General features: G+C 43.2%; 1 protein-coding gene across 1 annotated transcript; it reads right to left on the bottom strand.

Moving 5' to 3' along the window:
- Positions 1-909: 909 nt before the first annotated feature.
- PRKAB1 (protein kinase AMP-activated non-catalytic subunit beta 1) lies at positions 910-16866 on the bottom strand. The gene is made up of 7 exons (XM_040350563.1): positions 16631-16866; positions 8879-9045; positions 6701-6794; positions 6431-6545; positions 3793-3926; positions 2408-2476; positions 910-2322 (listed from the first exon to the last, which is right to left on the bottom strand). The coding sequence occupies exons 1-7, from the start codon at positions 16772-16774 to the stop codon at positions 2245-2247; spliced, it is 801 nt and encodes a 266-aa protein (XP_040206497.1). The 5' UTR covers positions 16775-16866; the 3' UTR covers positions 910-2244.
- Between the last annotated feature and the right edge of the window lie 1474 nt (positions 16867-18340).

An 18340-nucleotide genomic window follows, 5' to 3' on the forward strand; every position in this document is an offset into this window, starting at 1 on the left:
GCTTAGCATGTGCAACTCAGAATGCATTCCTGGCACACTTTAGCTGTGCTGGCATTACCGACTCCTGTGTGCATACACAAGATATCATCCCCTACTGGCCAAGCAAGAGGCCAAAATAAACAGCACTTGGGAGATGACAGCGGGCAGGAAGGCATGTAACCACTGGAAGGTGTAGACAAGTAAACTGGTGGGTTTAGTTCCATTTTAAAGAACAGAATCCTATGCCACATTAATACATTTTTCTAAACTATAGTAGCACATCTTTCAGCAACTGCAGTTAAAAAGGATTTACTTTCTATTTAAAGGCACTACACTTGATTTTTACTCTAATAAACCATAGAAAAAGATCTCCTTTACATTTTTAAAGGCTGCAACTCATAGTTCATAATTCGTTTACCTAAACACATGCATATAGTGTAAAACATATACATATTAACAACTTTGCACCTGCGCTACAGCTGAAAGACTGCTACAGCGCTGGCTTAAAATGCCAGAAGGGCGTACATGAATGTCCTCCCGTTCTTGTGCGCTCTTAGATCGCAGAGTCCTTTGGACTCGGTTGATCACAGAGAAGGGTAAAAGGCCAATGACTGCAGGCCCCTTACCACGTGATCAGCTGTCAGCCAATGACAGCCGATCACAGAAGTAAACAGAAGCTGGTTTCTGGCTTTTTTACTTCACACTGAAGAAAAGAAGAAACCCCTAACTGGCTTCTGTTAGAGGTATATCAGTCCCCTTAGTGATCACCAGTGCTGCCAATCAGTGCCACCCATCAGTGAAGGAGAAAAAAAATTATCTGTTTTTAAAACACACAAAAGAATATGATTTTGCTTTATGTTCCAAGCATAAAAAGGTAGGATATTCTTTGCCTCAAATACAATTAATCCATCCAGTAATACTAGCCAAACATAAAAAGAAAACTATTATTTATATCTCCCCATCTAAAAAGAAGGCAGGTGCAGTCAATATTTGGGTATTAATACAGCCGTAGCTGTCAGAATACAATAGCCAGCAGGTAAGATTTGCGCATACACACCGTTTAGCATGGATAGGGAAATCTATTGACTTCTCTCATTCAGTACACTGGGCAGAATGAGAGAAATCAAAGCATTTATGGCTAGCCTAGGTCTCCACAAACACCTGCATGCACACATGAAAACAAGACACCGTTTGTTTTTTAAACAGGTTTAAATACTTTTTTTTCCCCCCCAAAAAGGTGTACAGATAAACACACTGTACATTATTATAAACACATATAGATGTAAAATACTGAATGGAGTTAAAGTGAAACTAATCCCATCGATTTAATGGCAAAACAGTTACATTCAAGGCATGCCATGAATGATAACTGTCAAAGTTGCTTGTGCTCTCAGCTGAACTGTCAAGTCATTAAATGGCTAGTGTCAGAACAGATCACAGCACCATGGCAACTGCAAACCAAATAGAGACCAAGATGGCAGCTTTCTTACCTGTAAAAAGGACAGAAGAGTTTAGGTCCACTTTAAAAAAAAAAAAAAAAAGGAGGAGAACATTCCATCCTTACAATAAATGCCCCTTCCTAAAGTCACACATATGGGTTTATAGGCTTCAATACACACAATACCTCAGTGGCTTATGTTTTATCCTATGTGCAGATGGCCTTATAATTAAGAAAAACACATCAATGACTTAAGATTCCCCTAGATATACCTTATAGAAGTCATTTATTTCAGTTGAGAGAAAAGATGTTACCAAGGAACAGAATAAATAAAGTGACTGGTAGGGTTGCCTTAAACCCTATGTAAAACCAACAGTACAGCTGTGATGTCCACACTCACAGTCGGCTCACTGCAGAAGCATGGTGGGGGGGAAATGGGGATCTGATCTGCATTACAGCCCATTATTGATCTTCACACAACCTGAGACAAACATCTACAGTAATATAATATTGCTGAAAAATCAGTTCTATTCACTAGTGCCGTCCCTTGCCCAACCCAGCAGGGCACTTTTCTAGGCCGGGAAAGTGCAAGCTTAATTTAAAAAAAGGGTTGCTATCCCTACTTTTGCCAAATAAATGTGCAATTGAGACAGATCTAGAACAACTGCAGCGCTGTCAATATAGATCCAACAGTGAATTGTGAACCAATATAATGCTCAATGCATTACTGACAGCTATAGCTTATTCCGCAAATATTTAATGCATTTAATATATAAAAAAGTGAAAAAAGGCTTAAAATTTCAATGAGTACAGTCTTTGGAGGCAGCTCATATGGGTTTGTACAGCAGTGTGGTGACATACTTCTTCTTGTAACGATGAGTAGCACTTAACACCATCACGCCATCCTAAAAGAAGGATACAAAGATGTAACAACTGTGAATGATGGAGCTGGAGGGAGTAACTGCAAGAGAACAGCAGAAAAATATGTACCTTGATGGATAGTGCGTAAAGGTGATTCAGCATGACATGATTGGGCTCCGGGAGCAAAGCTGGATCACACTGTTAATATATAAAAAATAAATACATTTTTCAGTTATTAGTATTTGACCAACGCTGGCCAGGAGCATTTGGTTGAAATGATCCCAGTTTCCCACACAAACCCCATTTTACCTGACCAGATGAGTCACCAAATTGGCCATACTGCTTTAATCACTTCCACTTTAACACTAAGGCCCCTTTCACACTGGGGCGGGAGGCGCGGTATAGCGGCGCTATACCGTCGGAAATTGCCGTGGGATTCGGCCGCTAGCGGTGCGGTATTAATCCCCGCTAGCGGCCGACAAAGGGTTAATACCGCCCACAATGCACTTCTGCAGAGGCGCATTGCGGGCGGTATTACCGCGGTTTCCCATTGTTTTAAATGGAAATGAGCGGTATACACGCCGCTCCAAAGATGCTGCTTGCAGGAGATTTTTTTTTTCTCCTGCCAGCGCATCGCCTCAGTGTGAAAGCCCTCGGGCTTTCACATTGAGAATGCTGTGCAGGAGTTTTTTAGGCGGTATAGCAGTCTTACTCACATCTTCAATCTCTCCCTCTCTTCTGGCATATTCCCCAACTCTAAAACTGAGCTAGTCACCCCCACTTACTTAAAAAGTCCCAATTGGAGCCCACCAACCTTAACCTACGTCCCATATCCTTGCTCCCCTTTTCCGCTAAAGTCCTTGAATGCCTGGTCTACAAACGACCGAGCTACCACCTCACTGAGAATAACCCCTCTTAATCCCCTTCAGTCTGGATTTCACCCTCAACTCTCCACAGCAACTGCTCTCCTAAAACGCAAATGGTTACCAATGACTAAAACCCAATGGTCGCTATTGTGTACTCTTACACATGGACCCCTCTGCTGCCTTTGATATCGTTGATCACTTCCTCCTCAAAAAAAAAAAAAATAATAATAATGCGCACACACACACCCTTTGGTCTCCATGACTGGACTTTATTGGTTCTCATCCTACGTATCCCATTGCACCTTCAATTCTACTTCCTCCTCTTCCTTCCTATCTGGCCCCCAACTAACATTTGTATTCTATCAGTTTATACCTATTGTATCCACTTGACCCTCCCTTTTAGAGATTGTAAGCTCTAATGAGAAGGACTCTGATGCCTCCTGTACTGAATTGTTTTTTTTAAATGTCTTGTCTGCCCTCATGTTGGAAAGCGCTGCACAAACTGTTGGTGCTATATAAACCCTGTATAATAATAATAATAATTACTACTACATTTAGGTTACTTCATTATGCAGGTCGTACAGTTAGAATTACCACAGTCCAATAAATGAAACCGATTTGACATCTGCTGAATTGTTGCATACTTACTGAAATGCCTGTGTCTTTATTAAGAATAACTTGAAGCAGGTGCGGTGGGAGGATAGGGGGAGATTTGAAACGTTCTTCCAGCTTACAATTATATGCATCTTGCTGGTAAGGACCAGGAGGGGAGCTGGAAAGCTCTGGCAAAACAAAGCAGACATACACAGAATGCACCATGTTAAAATCCAGGTGTAGTGAATTTAATTAAAATAGATTCTAAGGCCATTGATTGCGATCTATGCTTTTAGAAGAGTATTCAGCACTGAGCATTAACAACTATTCCACAAAGGCCACCATTTGGAACAAATTGACATAGAAGTACTTTAGGCACTGGTCACACCCTTCCTAGCAGAGTACAACCAGGCGTGACCTTGTTGGCACCAATTGTCTTGACAAACTTCGCCTGAAAAAAATCAAAAGTGCCAGGTGGAAAATTGCTAGTTGAACAGTGACTGCATCCTATTAAATGTAGTTGCTGTTCAAGCAACCACAGATGTAACAACAGTTGGCAGTGAAGATTCTGCTAGTCACACTGTTTAGTGTGGATGAAGGAATATATCCATATATGGCTAGCCTTACCAAGTACAGGACTACTGGGAGCTGTGTAAAGTCCACCCTGGGTATACACTAATAGAATTTTGTTTGAACTTTGTTGCAAGAACGTCGGTTCATTTTTCTAATCATTAGTTGGTCAAATTGACATTAGTTTTCTACTGCAGTCATAGGAAAATTCGAAGGAGCAGGATAAAAAAATTGTGGAATGTACAGTGCATGTGGTTTTTGTTCAATTTTGTAATAAGTGGACCATTTTCAACCGACATTCGAATGTACTAAGAATTTTCATAAACATTTTTCTGTCAGTACAGAAGGCATGGATCCCATGTTCCTGCAAAGCAGGGGCAAGGATCCGTGTCTCCCCCTAGTGAAAACGCCTCCCATAATACACAGAAACAGGCTAGGCACAGTTAACCCTTTGATTGCCCCTGATATTAACCCCTTCCCAGATAGTGTCATTAGTACAGTGAAAATGCGCATTTTTAGCACTGATCACTGTATTAATGTCACTGGTCCCCAAAAAGTGTCAGTGTCTGACTGTCCGCCGCAATACCGCAGGCCTGTTATAAGTCGCTGATCGCTGCCATAACTAGTTTAAAAAAAAAAAATTATATAGTTTGTAGACGCTATAACTTTTGCACAAACCAATCAGTATACGCTTATTGGAATTTTGTATGTAGCAGAATACATATTGGCCTAAATAGATAAAGAAATTAGATTTTTTTACATTTTTAATATTGGATGCGTTTTATAGCAGACAGTAAATAGCTTTTTTTTTGGCATTTTTTTGTTTATCGTGCAAAAAAGCAAACACCGCAGTGGTGATCAAGTACCACCAAAAGAAAGCTTTATTTGTAGGACAGCGAAAATGTCAGTTAAAGAAACGCAGTGCCATATTGCAAAAAATGGCCTGTCATGAAGCCCCCCCGTAAATCTTCCGCAGGTGAAGTGGTTACAGAAGAAAGTGCTGGAAGATTACAGTTGTGAAAGAAAAGCTCTGCAATACATTTTGGTTGTTCAGTTTGCTCACATTCTGAAAACTTTTTTATCATTTCCTCTATACAGCACTTGCCTTGGGTGATACATATACAAACAAGTGTAGTTATGAAAAATGCCAGTTGAGGAACCAGGCAAGACAAAATGCAGGGAGAATAAACTTAAAGCGGGGGTTCACCCTAAAAAAAAAAAAAAACTGTTCTAACCAGCATACTGCTGACATCAACAGTATGCTGGATTTTTATTTTATTTTTTTCAGTCTGTACTTACCTTTTTCCGTCGTTTTCACCCGGCTTCCGGGTTCTTGCTCCCCCGGGGAGTAGGCGTTCCTAAGCTCTGCATAGATGAGTGACGTGCGCGTCATCGCCTTCCGAAAATATCCGAGTGGGACTCGGCACTTTACGGCGCCTGCACTACACGGCAGGCGCCGTAAAGAGCCGAGACCCCGTCGGATATTTTCGGAAGACGATGACGCGCACGTCAATCTATGCAGAGCTCCCCGTCGGGGAAAAGGAGCAACACGCCCACTCCCCGCAAGGAAGAAGACCTGGAAGTGCGGCTGAAGACAGGCAAGTGTACACAAAAAAAAAAAATTATTGACAACGCTACAAGCCTTTATTAAGGCTAAAGATAGGTTAGGCATAAAATTAATTTTAGGGTGAACCCCCGCTTTAAGTTTAGGCCACGTTCACACCATGGTGCAGAGATGCCAGTTTTCCGCACACGTTCTGCAAGGGCACAAAACAATTGTTCTCCACGTGTCCTGTTCACACCACTATTATCTTATGCAGATTTTTTCTGTATGTATGGTGTGAATGAGCCCTTAAACTCTTCAGCCCAGATATAGAAAATTAAATGTGGGGGAGGAATAAAAAAAAAAAAAAAAAATTAAACCTACATACACTGCCTGGGTCCTTCATGAACACACCCCATTTAAGATCTACTGTGTTGTACTTTGACAAAGAAATGGCTGAATCAGCAAGTGGATAATAGCTTCTTGTTATACATTTACAGTGTTCTAGTTTTATGACTGGGCTATAAAAATCTCAATGTGCATTGCAATATGAAGCATTTATGGCTGGTCTTTTCATACCTGACACATCAGAGCTTTTCTGCGAGTCGACCATTAAGGCATCAAAGACTTCAAAATCTGTTTTCTTCACATTAAGGATATTGTTTATTGTCCCAAGCTGGCTAGTTACTACTGGCTGCACAAAAACAAAAATTAGAACGCAATCAGTAGCCTGATATTGTATGCAGGACAGAGGTAAGCATAAGCAACCCAAACCCAGTTTGTGAAATGACTCCACAATAAATACAAATAAACAATCTTTATAAAAAAACAAAAACAAACAAAAATTACCTCAGCAGGATCGTGAGTCCACTGGCCGTCAACAAAAAATTTGTACTGGTGCTCCCCTTCTGGAAGATCCAATATTGCTACAAAGTTGTTGTGGCTGTAACAAAGAAAACCCATTTAACAGATTAGGCTAAATATTAAATCTCAAATGAATGAAGCACACGTCGTCAAACTGAGATGGAAGTAGCCTGTTAGGAAGTTGTATTTATTGTGAAGGAACACTACAGTCCATCTAATGAAGTGGTGGCAATCTCACCAGTATCCTGAGCACAGGGTGGCTTGGTGACATAGACCATGACAATATCAGCTCACAGGGAGAGAGTTAAATGATGCCATCAACCCAGACAATGATCAGTTTTGGAATGCAGAGCAGCGAGTCTGCAGGGTACAGCATAGATTAGAAGATAGTGTGATTTTTGCAGCCAGATTTTGATATTTACCAGTGCAGGTTAATAAGCTGGTCTTTAAAGAAAATGATACAATAGTTCACATATATTTTGCAACTGTGTATCTGCAAAATGATTTACAACTCTGTTCAACTAGCCCTATAATTCCCCACACCCATTTCACAATGCACATAGCCTGAACGATAACTCAGCTATTTGCAGGTTTAGTTGGGAGGGTCATCTTACTGCTTGTGCAGCATGAGGCGCGTAACAAAAATAAAAAGTATATTTGCCGGTTTGCATGAGGATCAATTCTACTTCTTCAGGTTATTTCAGGAATTTACATTTGATATTTTCTAAATCTTCTTCCAAGCACCCATTGCTAGAATAGTATAGCTTATAAGAGGTAACCTTTTATACCTACGAAGTAAGCAGTATATGGGTGCCAATACAGAAGTCACTTATTGTGGCAAAGTAGGCCTGTTATCCATTCCTTGCCCATCGAACGGCTGTGAAAGCACACCCGATCATGTTATAGCTGAATCTGTCAGTGTATGCTGCCACTATGCAAGTGCCCTTTTTTTTCTAAAGTTTAGCCTGGGTGAACAACAATTGTCTACATTGTCAAATAGATTATCAACATTGTGAAGGCAAACTAATAAAATGCTGGACATGTGCATTAAACTCTTCAGATTTCTATATAATTCTCCAGAGCTACCATTAACTAGGCTCACATTGTATTTTCCCTTTGGCAATGATATGGAAGTGAATGGTAGTGTGATCTGTGGAGTAAAGCAAGTCACACAGAGGGTAGCAGTAAGCAGCTCTGGGATCTGGACACGACACAAAAAACTTTCTTACCCACCTTACTCCTGATGGATGCTTCAGGATGTGCAAGAACCTCACTACCACACCGCCAAAGAGAAATGTTCACATACACAGTGGGCAAGACCAGGGCCACTGATAAGCCAGTACAGCTGGCCCTGTTGTACTGGGCTCAGCAAGGTGGGTCCAGGCAATCTCAAAAAGCATAATAAAATACAAAATCTGAAATTACACCCCCCTTCTGCTCCTACTAGCTTAGGGGGTGTTTTTTTTCCCCACCCATTTTCAGTGCCCCTTTCTGATGTGCTGGTTGGAGTGGATGTACCAGTTTTGGCCACATTGCCTTCCCCGGTGGAGTGATCTTCCCCTGCTCAGCTCCGCTCCCCAGAAGCAGAAGCAGAGGCCTGGAGAGCGAGACTTGACAGGCTGCGAGGCGTGGTCGGCGGCGACAGGCAGCTCAGCCGACAGTGTCCAGCAGGAAGAGGGAAAGTGGACTGTGGCTGCCAGTGCCTTCAACACAGGTGTGATTTGGGGGGAGTGAATAGACTACATTGCACCGTCTCTGGCATCATGGATGGTATAACTCACTGGCAGCAGGCACTCTATCATGGCTCTGACTGGCAGTGCTCTGTCACATAACATGCCTGCCGGAAATGTATTAAAAACACACACACGTGATCAAATACCACCAACCTAAAGTTCCATTTGTGAGGAAAAAAAAAAACACGGACACAGGACGGGTCTGGGGAGGGTCCAGGGGTGGGGTTGACGGTGGGCCTGTATGGGGCCCCATGATTTCTATCAGTGGCCCTGGGTAAGACACAATCTTCTGAGGACCAGTCATGCCACATGAAGATATTTAGATCACATTGCGGCATTTTGATTAAATATGAACTAGAGGGAGGAAGTAGAGTGTACAGAAAAATGCAAACATGTGCAGAGTAAAATCAGAATAGAAAAGGAGGCATACCTTCTTATGAGAGGGATTTTCCCCCAGTTGTTAAATGACCCAGCCAAGTAAATTTCTTTCCCTCCTCCAGTCCACCGAAAAACTGTTGGTCGAGCCTGAGTCGGAGCTTTGTCATTTACTTCTAAATCATGCTGCCATGCCAAAAATTCATCTTTTTCCATGGGGGCCTGTAAGGTCAACATAGCTATTATCACCTAAAACAGTAGTAGGTACAATTATTTTGCTACTAAAAATGTAATTATGCAATTAAGACAGGCATGCACCGATTTAAACAGACCAATCACAGATCTACCTGTAAAAGGAAAAAGATTCTAGTGTGATGCAAACACTGCTGCTACATTTGGGCTCCACGTACACGGGACGTTTTTTACAACTGCTCCTAAATGATTAAACTTAAACAGATAGTAACACTCGTTTAAAACGTTTACATGCCGCGTTTAGAAGCTTTAAAAAAAATAATAAATAAAAAAAATGGTCAAAAACAATGGTCTGAAACATAGGTTAACATTGAATGAGTTCAGGAGCAGTTGGAAGAAAAAAAAAAAAAAGTCAGTTTAGCAGCGTCCCGTGTACATGGGGCCTTAGGCACAAAACAAGCCCTCGCTCTAAGACCCCTATGTACATTGGGCAGATTCACCGCAAGATCACCTTTTTCGGTGGTAGGAGAGGTGCCCCCCCCCCCCCTTCCTGCGCTCAGGTAGTCTATGCTGCTTACTGGAGACGTCAGTAGCACAGAGATCATCAGGTCCTCTCCCCAGAAGAAAATCCCCCCTCCCCCCCTCAAAATCCTTTTTTTATAGCATTTAAGTCTAAAATGTGAGATCTGAGGTCTTTTTGAACCCCAGATCTCACATCAAAGAGGTCCTGTCATGATTTTCTTCTATTACAGGGGATGTTTACATTCCTTGTAATAAAAATAAAAGTGACCCAAAGGACAGTGTTAAAGAAATACCCAAAAAGACATGAGGCTGTAATTGGTGCTTCAATAAAGTATTGAGCAAAGGCTGTGAATACCGTATTTAATCGGCGTATAACACGCACCCTAACTTTTAGAGGAAAGTTTCAGGAAAAAAAACTTTCCACAGCCCAGTCAAAACTGGTAACCTGTAGAAATCTTTTAACCACTTACGGACCGCCCTCGGCAGAAATAAGTCAGCTGTTTGAAGAGGAATACCGTTGTTATGGTAGCAGCTAGCTACCTTAACCCCAGTATCCTCTTTCATTGGGCAGTCCGCTACAAGACAAAAGTGGTCTCTGCGGTGGATACGCCACAAGATCACTTATCAGAGGTGGGAGAGGGGGCCCCCCTCCCGCCGCTTACCAAAGCCCTTGGTAGCGGTGGAGGCGATCGGGTCTTCTCCCTTGCTGTGTATGGAGATGAGTGAAGGGAAGATGGCCCCCACCCATCTCCATATTACTGCAGGGCGGAAGCAACGTCAAAACGTCACTTCCGCCCATAGCTTTTAAATTGCATTTTAGTCCAAATATGAGATCTGAGGTCTTTTTGACCCCCAGATCACATATTTAAGAGGTCCTGTCATGCCTCTTTCTATTACAAGGGATGTTTACATTTTTAACAATGAGAACAATTTTTAAAGCGCCCAGTCCCGACGAGCTCGCGTGCAGAAGCGAACGCATACGTGAGCAACTCCCCGCGTATGAAAACGGTGTTCAAACCACACATGTGAGGTGTCGCCGCGATCGTTCGAGCGAGAACATTAATTTTAGCCCTAGACCTCCTCCAACTCAAAACGTGCAACCTGTAGAATTTTTTAAACATTGCCTACGGAGATTTTTAAGGGTAAACGTTTGTTGCCATTCCACGAGCATGCGCAACTTTGAATCGTGACATGTTGGGTATCAATTTAGTCAGCATAACATATACATAACTTTCACAATATAATTTTTTATTTTATTTTTTAATTGGGCTAACTTTACTGTTGTCTCTTTTTTATATCGCAGAAACCTGACATTTTAACAGGGGTTTGTATAAAATTGAGATAGAGAGAGAAATAGCGATAGATATAATTATATAAAAGTCTTTAGGGAAGAGTGGCAAGAAGAAAGCCATTGTTGAAAGAAATCCAAAAGTCCCATTTGCAGTTTGCGAGAGACCATGTGGGGAACACAGCAACATGTGGAAGAAGGTGCTCTGGTCAGATAAGACCAAAATCAAACATTTTGGCCTAAAAGCAAAATGCTATGTGTGGCGCAAATTTAAACACTGCACATCACCCTGAACACTGAGAAACATGGTGGTGGCATGCCCTTTTCCTCAGCAGGGACAGGGAAGCTAATCAGAGTTGATGGAAAGATGGATGAGCCAAATACGGGGCAATCTTAGAAGAAAACCTGTAAACCCCGTACACATGATCGGTTTGTCCGATGAAAACAGACCAATGGACCATTTTCATCGAACAAACCGATTGTGTGTGGGCCCCATCGGTTTGTTTTCCCATCGGTGAAAAAAAATAGAACAGGTTTTCAATTTTTCCTATGGATAAAAAATGATAGAAAAAAACAATCGTCTGTGTGGAAGTCCATCGGTCAAAAATCCACGCATGCTCAGAATCAAGTCGACACATGCGCGGAAGCATTGAACTTAATTTTTCTCAGCACGTCGTAGTGTTTTACGTCACTGCGTTTTGGCACGGTCGGATTTTTGACTGATGGTGTGTAGGCATGACTGATGAAAGTCAGCTTCATCGGATATCCGACTAAAAAAATCCATCGGATTAGATTGCATCAGATATCGGATCGTGTGTACAGGGCTTTAGAGTTTGCAAAAGACTTGAGACTGGGGCGGAGGTTCACCTTCCAGCAGGATAACGACCCTAAACATACAGCCAGAGATACAATGGAATGGTTAGATCAAAGCATATTCATGTGTTACAATGGCCCAGTCAAAGTCCAGACCTAAATCCAATTGAGAATCTGTGGCAAGACTTGAAACTTGCTGTTCAGACGCTCTCCATCCAAATCGCGCTTGAGCCATTTTGCAAAGAAGAAGAATGGGCAAAAATGTCACTCTCTAGATGTGCAAAGCTTGTAGAGACATCCCCCAAAAAGACTTTAATTTCAGCTGTAATTGCAGGTAAAGGTGGTTCTACAAAGTAGTGACTGAATACAAATGCACGCCACCGGTTTCACATATATTGGTAAAAATAAAAGTGAAAAAAAAGTGAATTCTGTGCCACTTTGTGTTGGTCTATGTACAGGGATATGCAATTAGCGGACCTCCAGATGTTGCAAAACAACAAGTCCCATCATGCCTCTGCCTCTGAGTGTTATGCTTGTGGCTGTCAGAGTCTTGCTATGCCTAATGGGACTTGTAGTTCCGCAACAGCTGGAGGTCCGCTAATTGCATATCACATAAAATCCCAACAAAATACATTTACGTTTTTTGGTTGTAACGTGACAAAATGTGGAAAATTTCAAGGGGGTGTGAATACTTTTTCAAGGCACTCTATGGAGATACCTGTATAATCCAGGCCCCAAACACAACCTGGGGCGTGATCTGATCACTATAAAAGGGACAATCACAGCTCTCTTAACCATGTGATCAGCTGTGTCCAATCAAATGTAAACAAAACTTGCTGGTTAGTGCATTCCTTTCCTCACGCGCTGTCGCAGCATGAGGAGAGCCAGTAACAGACAAGTGAGACAGGGGACAGTTACACTGATCATCAGTGCCACCTATCGGTGCACATCAATGAAGGAGAAGAATTATTAATTTCCAAAATGTTATAACGTAAACTTTTTTTTTTTGACTTTTTTTTTCCCTTCTAGCCTAAAAAACAAACACCCCGTAGCGATTAAATTCCATCAAAAGAAAGCTTGGCCTTTCTGATAAAACGGTCATATGGATAAAGTGTTGCATGACCGCACAATTGTCATTCAAAATCCGACAGTGCTAAAAATTGCCATGGGCAGGAAGGGGGTGAAAGCACCTAGTATTGAAGTGGTTAAAGCTCAGCCATTTATAAGCAGCTTTGTATTTTCTGAAATAATACAAAGCTTTCTCTGATTGGCTAAGCTGCCTATGAATGGCCACCCAGCCCAACTTAATTTTGCTCTGGGTGTGGAACAGGATGTTCATGGCCCAAAGCCAAACAGCAATGTATAAGTTTAGTTTATCCCACCGCTCTCGCTTGGCGGGATCTTCTTTTTTTTTTTTTTTTAGGTAAGTGACTGAGCCCTGTGTTCCCCCAACCCATCTATATACACACCTTTGTTTCTTTCTGAATCTGATTGTTAGTTCAATTATTATTTTTAAATATGCTCCTGATGAAGCGGCATATGCCGCAAAACTAGTCGAGATTGTTGTGACCTTCAACCCACTGTGTCATCCCCCCATTGGGGATTTTATACTGGTGTTGTATATGGTCATCACCATTTTAAAGCGGGAGTTCACCCATTTCTAAAAAAAAAAAATTTTCTTCCCCTAGATTCCTGCTCGTTCGGTCTAGGGGAATTGGCTATTTGTATTAAAATATGAGCCGTACTTACCCGTTTTCGAGCTGCATCTTCTTCCGTCGCTTCCGGGTATGGGTCTTCGGGAGCGGGCGTTCCTTCTTGATTGACATTCTTCCGAGAGGCTTCCGACGGTCGCATCCATCGCGTCACTCGTAGCCGAAAGAAGCCGAATGTCGGTGCGGCTCTATACTGCGCCTGCGCACCGACGTTCGGCTTCTTTCGGAAAATCGTGACGCGATGGATGCGACCGTCGGAAGCCTCTCGGAAGACTGTCAATCAAGAAGGAACGCCCATTCCCGCAGCCCATACCCGGAAGCGACGGAGAGGATGCATCTCGTAAACGGGTAAGTACTGCACATATTTTAATACAAATAGCCGATTCCCCTAGAGAAAACGAGCAGGAATCTAAGGGGAAAAAGTGCCCTCTAAGGGTGAACCCCCGCTTTAATTTTGTATTTTTATACTTATAAACTTCATTTTGTTTTAATTTCAGTATTTTGATGTTATCCCTGTACCAATACCGCAATAGTCCGATTGGTCCTTTCTTCCCCTTTTGGCTCTTCGGTTCGGGGACCTTAGACCCATTTATTTCTATTCAAATTTTCAGGATGATGGTACTTCTCACTCCAATTCTCATGCATTTTACTCCAGAGGCTCTCATTTATATTAGACTACATACAGTTTTTATACCCCACCATAAAATGCACCTGTTAACCACTTCAGCCCCGGACCATTTCGCTGGTCAATGACCGGGCCACTTTTTGCGATTCGGCACTGCGTCGTTTTAACTGACAATTAGGCAGTCGTCCGACGTGGCTCCCAAACAAAATTGGCGTCCTTTTTTCCCACAAATAGAGCTTTCTTTAGGTGGTATTTGATCACCTCTGCGGTTTTTATTTTTTGCGCTATAAACAAAAATAGAGCGACAATTTTGAAAAAAAAAAAAAAAATATGAATATTTTTTACTTTTTGCTATAATAAATATCCCCCAAAAATATAAAAAAAAAATTATATATTTTTTCCTCAGCTTAGGCCGATACGTATTCTTCTACATATTTTTCGTAAAAAAATAATTAAAATAAAACGCAATAAGCGTTTGGTTGGTTTGCGCAAAAATTATAGCGTCTACAAAATAGGTGATAGTTTTATGGCATTTTTATTATTTATTTTTTACTAGTAATGGCGGTGATCTGCGATTTTTATCGGTACTGCGACCTTATGGCGGACACTTGACACATTTTTGGGACCATTTGCATTTTTATAGCGATCAGTGCTATAAAAATGCATTGATTACTGTAAAAATGACACTGGCAGGGAAGGGGTTAACAGTAGGGGCGAGGAAGGGGTTAATTATGTTCCCTGGGTGTGTTCTAACTGAAGGGGGGGTGGGACTGACTAGGGGAAATGACAGATCGCTGTTCATACATTGTATGAACAGACGAACAGTCATTTCTCCTCTGACAGGACCGGGAGCTGTGTGTTTACATCGGGATCGGGAGCATTTGTGCAAGTACAAGTACTCGCGCAAATGCTCGGTATCTGTCCCGATACTAGTATCGGTACAACCCTAGTGTGGGGTGAAAGCCCAGTCACAGCTGTAGTATTGCCATAAAAAAATTCAAATAAATTTTGGGATGGCTGCACACCCAAACAAAAGCTTGATGCGTTTCACACCACAAAAGCGCTACATCAAAATCAGGTGTACAGCAATCCCCCAGAATTCTTGATAGGTACCGGCTGCTTCCACTTCCTGTTTCGACCACCTTGGGCGATTGGAAGTGGAAGTTCTCCTTCCTTCTCCCTCCTGAAGACTTCTGGGACACATGACAGGTCCTAAAAGCCTTCAGGACCAGTTGCAAAGCAAGCAGTCACAGCCGGGCGCCCATAGTAGAGATGCCGGCCCCGCAGAGGGAGAACACTGCTGGGGGTGAGTGCACCGCTGGATCGTGGGACAGGCGAGTGTGTGTTCATTAAAAGTCAGCAGCTACAGTTTTTTGGAGCTGCTGACTTAAAGCGGATGTCCGCTGGAAAAAAAAAAATCTTAAAAGTCAGCAGCTACAAATACTGCAGCTGCTGACTTTTAATATCGGCACACTTACCTGTCCTGGAGTCCAGCGCCGTCCACAGCAGAGGTTCCCTAGGGCGCAAGCGTGAGTCGCGCTGTGCCTGCTGACTGGCTCCCGCTGTGCTCTGGGAGCCGAGTGTTCCCAGAACACAGCGGTGGTGGGGGGGGGGGGTTCAACATCCTGCCCGCAGACTGGGGCCGGAAGTGGGTGCAAGTACCTGTCTTTAGACAGGTATCTGCACCCCCCCTCCCCCCTGAAAGGTGTCAAATGTGACACCGGAGAGGGGAGGGTTCCGATCAGCAGGAGTTCCACTTTAGGGTGGAGCTCCGCTTTAATAAACACAGAAGCGACTGGAACTCCGATTTAAACTAGCCATATACTAGGATATTTCAAACAAAACTTCTGACTAGTACATGCGACAACTTGATCAACGCCACCGACAACTTTATTTGTGTTTGGGGGAAAAAAAAAAACGGACTTTCCTGAACAAAAACCACAAATGGTCGTTAGAAATTTCCTTCCTGCTCCATCAAACGTTGACTCCACTAATGATTCAGGAATACAACGAATGTTCTAAAAAACACTCTACTAAGACATGGACCAGCTTTTAGAGTGACAGCTGACTTGCCAGTAAGGATGAGCTCTGGCGTGTTCGCATGCTACACGTGCAGAGCCCGCCAGGAAGTGTGCACGGCGCTGCGCTAATCACAGCCAGGGAGACATTGTCCCGATGCTCGGCTGCAGAGATCGGGAAATGTCTTCCTGACTGTGATTAGCGCAGCGCCGTGCACACTTCCTGGCGGGCTCTGCACGTGTAGCATGCGAACACGCCAGAGCTCATCCTTACTTGCCAGTCAAGGGCCTTTCCATGGGAGATGTTCTGCTCCCCAATGGGAAGATCAGGGAGATGAATATAGCAGTATAAAAAGGAGGAGGAGTTGGGAACAACATTAGGAGAACGACAATTAAAGTGGGGCTATTAAATACAGGAGTTTTCATAGTAATGATTTGTGTTATTAGTGTGGATAGGAGTGTATAGAACAGGTGTGAGCCCATCTCCTGTGTATGGCGTGAGTCCTCACACGCCCCCCACTTGTCTGTGTCTGTCACTGCAGTCTGTCATCACCTCACAACTCTCTGCGGCCTAGCCCTCCTCCTCCTCGGGACCTGGCAATGACAGAGCCGACCAGTGCCCAGCACTCCGGCTCACCTTGCTCTCCTCAGTGGTGTACATGTCAGCGTCCTCTGGGCTGTCCATTAATATTTTTGCCCTGTCTTCCCCTTTAGCGGCTCCGCCGCCGCTGTCCCGTCGCCCCTTCAGGGGTCCGGGCCTCTCGCTGCTCGTATTCCCCATCTTCGAAGCACGACAACCGGCGAGCGTACACCCTAAAGGACTTTATTTATGTCTCCTCTACTTCCGCCTCCTGTTTCCGTTAAGGCTGGAACTCACTGTGCGTTCCACGCCTCGACACCAAACTCATGGCGCTGAGATTGGCGTGGATCGCCCCGCCCACGTTGTCTTTCTGGAAAAGCAGTGTGGGCTTTTTGAGTTTAGGTGAAGCTGGCCGCTGTTATTATGAATAAAAAGTATATTAGTAGTTTTGCTTTTAACCACTTGAAGACCAGGCTTTTTTTTTTTGTAAATTTTTGTTCACATATAATCAGTTTTTTTTTTTTTTTTGAAAATTACTCAGAACCCCCAAACATTATATATATATATATATATATATATATATATATATATATATATATATATATATATATATATATATATATATATATTTTTTTTTTTAATTTAATGCAACAAAAAAAAACACAATACATCACCCAATTTTTTTTTGCAAACGAAAGATGATCTCAAGCTGAGTAAAAAGATATCAAACATGTCACACCCGCGCAGCGGCAACAAACAATGTACATTTTACTTTCACACGGGCGCCTCCGTTCTGCAGGATCCATTTGCTTAGCGGGGGATCGCTCCACTATTTCCTGGATGACAGGTCCGTCTCCGCTCACTTAGACCCCTTTCACACTGAGGGCGTTTTTCAGGCGCTATAGCGTTAAAAATTGCACCTGTAATCTGCCCTCAGACAGCTGCACCATTCATTATAGTGTGAAAGCTCGAGGGCTTTCACACTGGAGCGTTGCGCTAGCAGGATGGTAAAAAAAGTCCTGCTAGCCGGATGTTGTGTTTACGGCTCCTCTACCGCTCCTGCCCATTGAAATCAATGGGACAGCGCGGCTATACCGCTGGCAATGTGCTGCTGCAGCAGTGCATTGCGGGCGGTTTTAACCCTTTCTTGGCCGCTAGCGGGGGTTAAAAGCACCCCGCTAGCGGCCGAAACGCGCCGCAAATCCGCCCATAGCGTTGGCGGTAAAAATAGCAGAGTTTTACCACCGACGCAATGGGCGGCTCAGTGTGACAGGGGTCTAAGCAGAGCGGAGATGGACAGAGTCCCACTCTCCTCTATGGGGAGATCAGATGAAAACGGACCGCCTGTCAGTTTTCATCTGATCCGATCCTCCAGACAAATAGAAAATAGGGTCACCATCCGTCTGGTTTTGGCGAAGAGGATCGGATATCAGCAGATGTCAGCAAACATGTCACCGCTGACATCAGTTGCTCCATAGAGGTGAATGGAGTGCCCGATCAGATCCGCCTAAAAAACTGTCAGACGGACCTTATCGGACAGCCCGTGTGAAAGGGGCCTTACAGGTTACCACCTTATATCTACAGAGGAGGTCTGCTGCTAGAATTACTGCCCATAATCTGAAGTACACGCTTTCCACCCCCCTAGCCGCACCTGGCCTATTATTTGCCCTAATTGGCACATTTGCTATTTAGCCCTGGTTCACACTGGGTACGATTTGGAACGATTTGAGATGCGATTTGACATGTCAAATCGCATCTCAAATCAGC

This window comes from Rana temporaria, chromosome 1 (genome assembly GCF_905171775.1).
Source record: "Rana temporaria chromosome 1, aRanTem1.1, whole genome shotgun sequence".
Taxonomy (NCBI): Eukaryota; Metazoa; Chordata; class Amphibia; order Anura; family Ranidae; genus Rana; species Rana temporaria.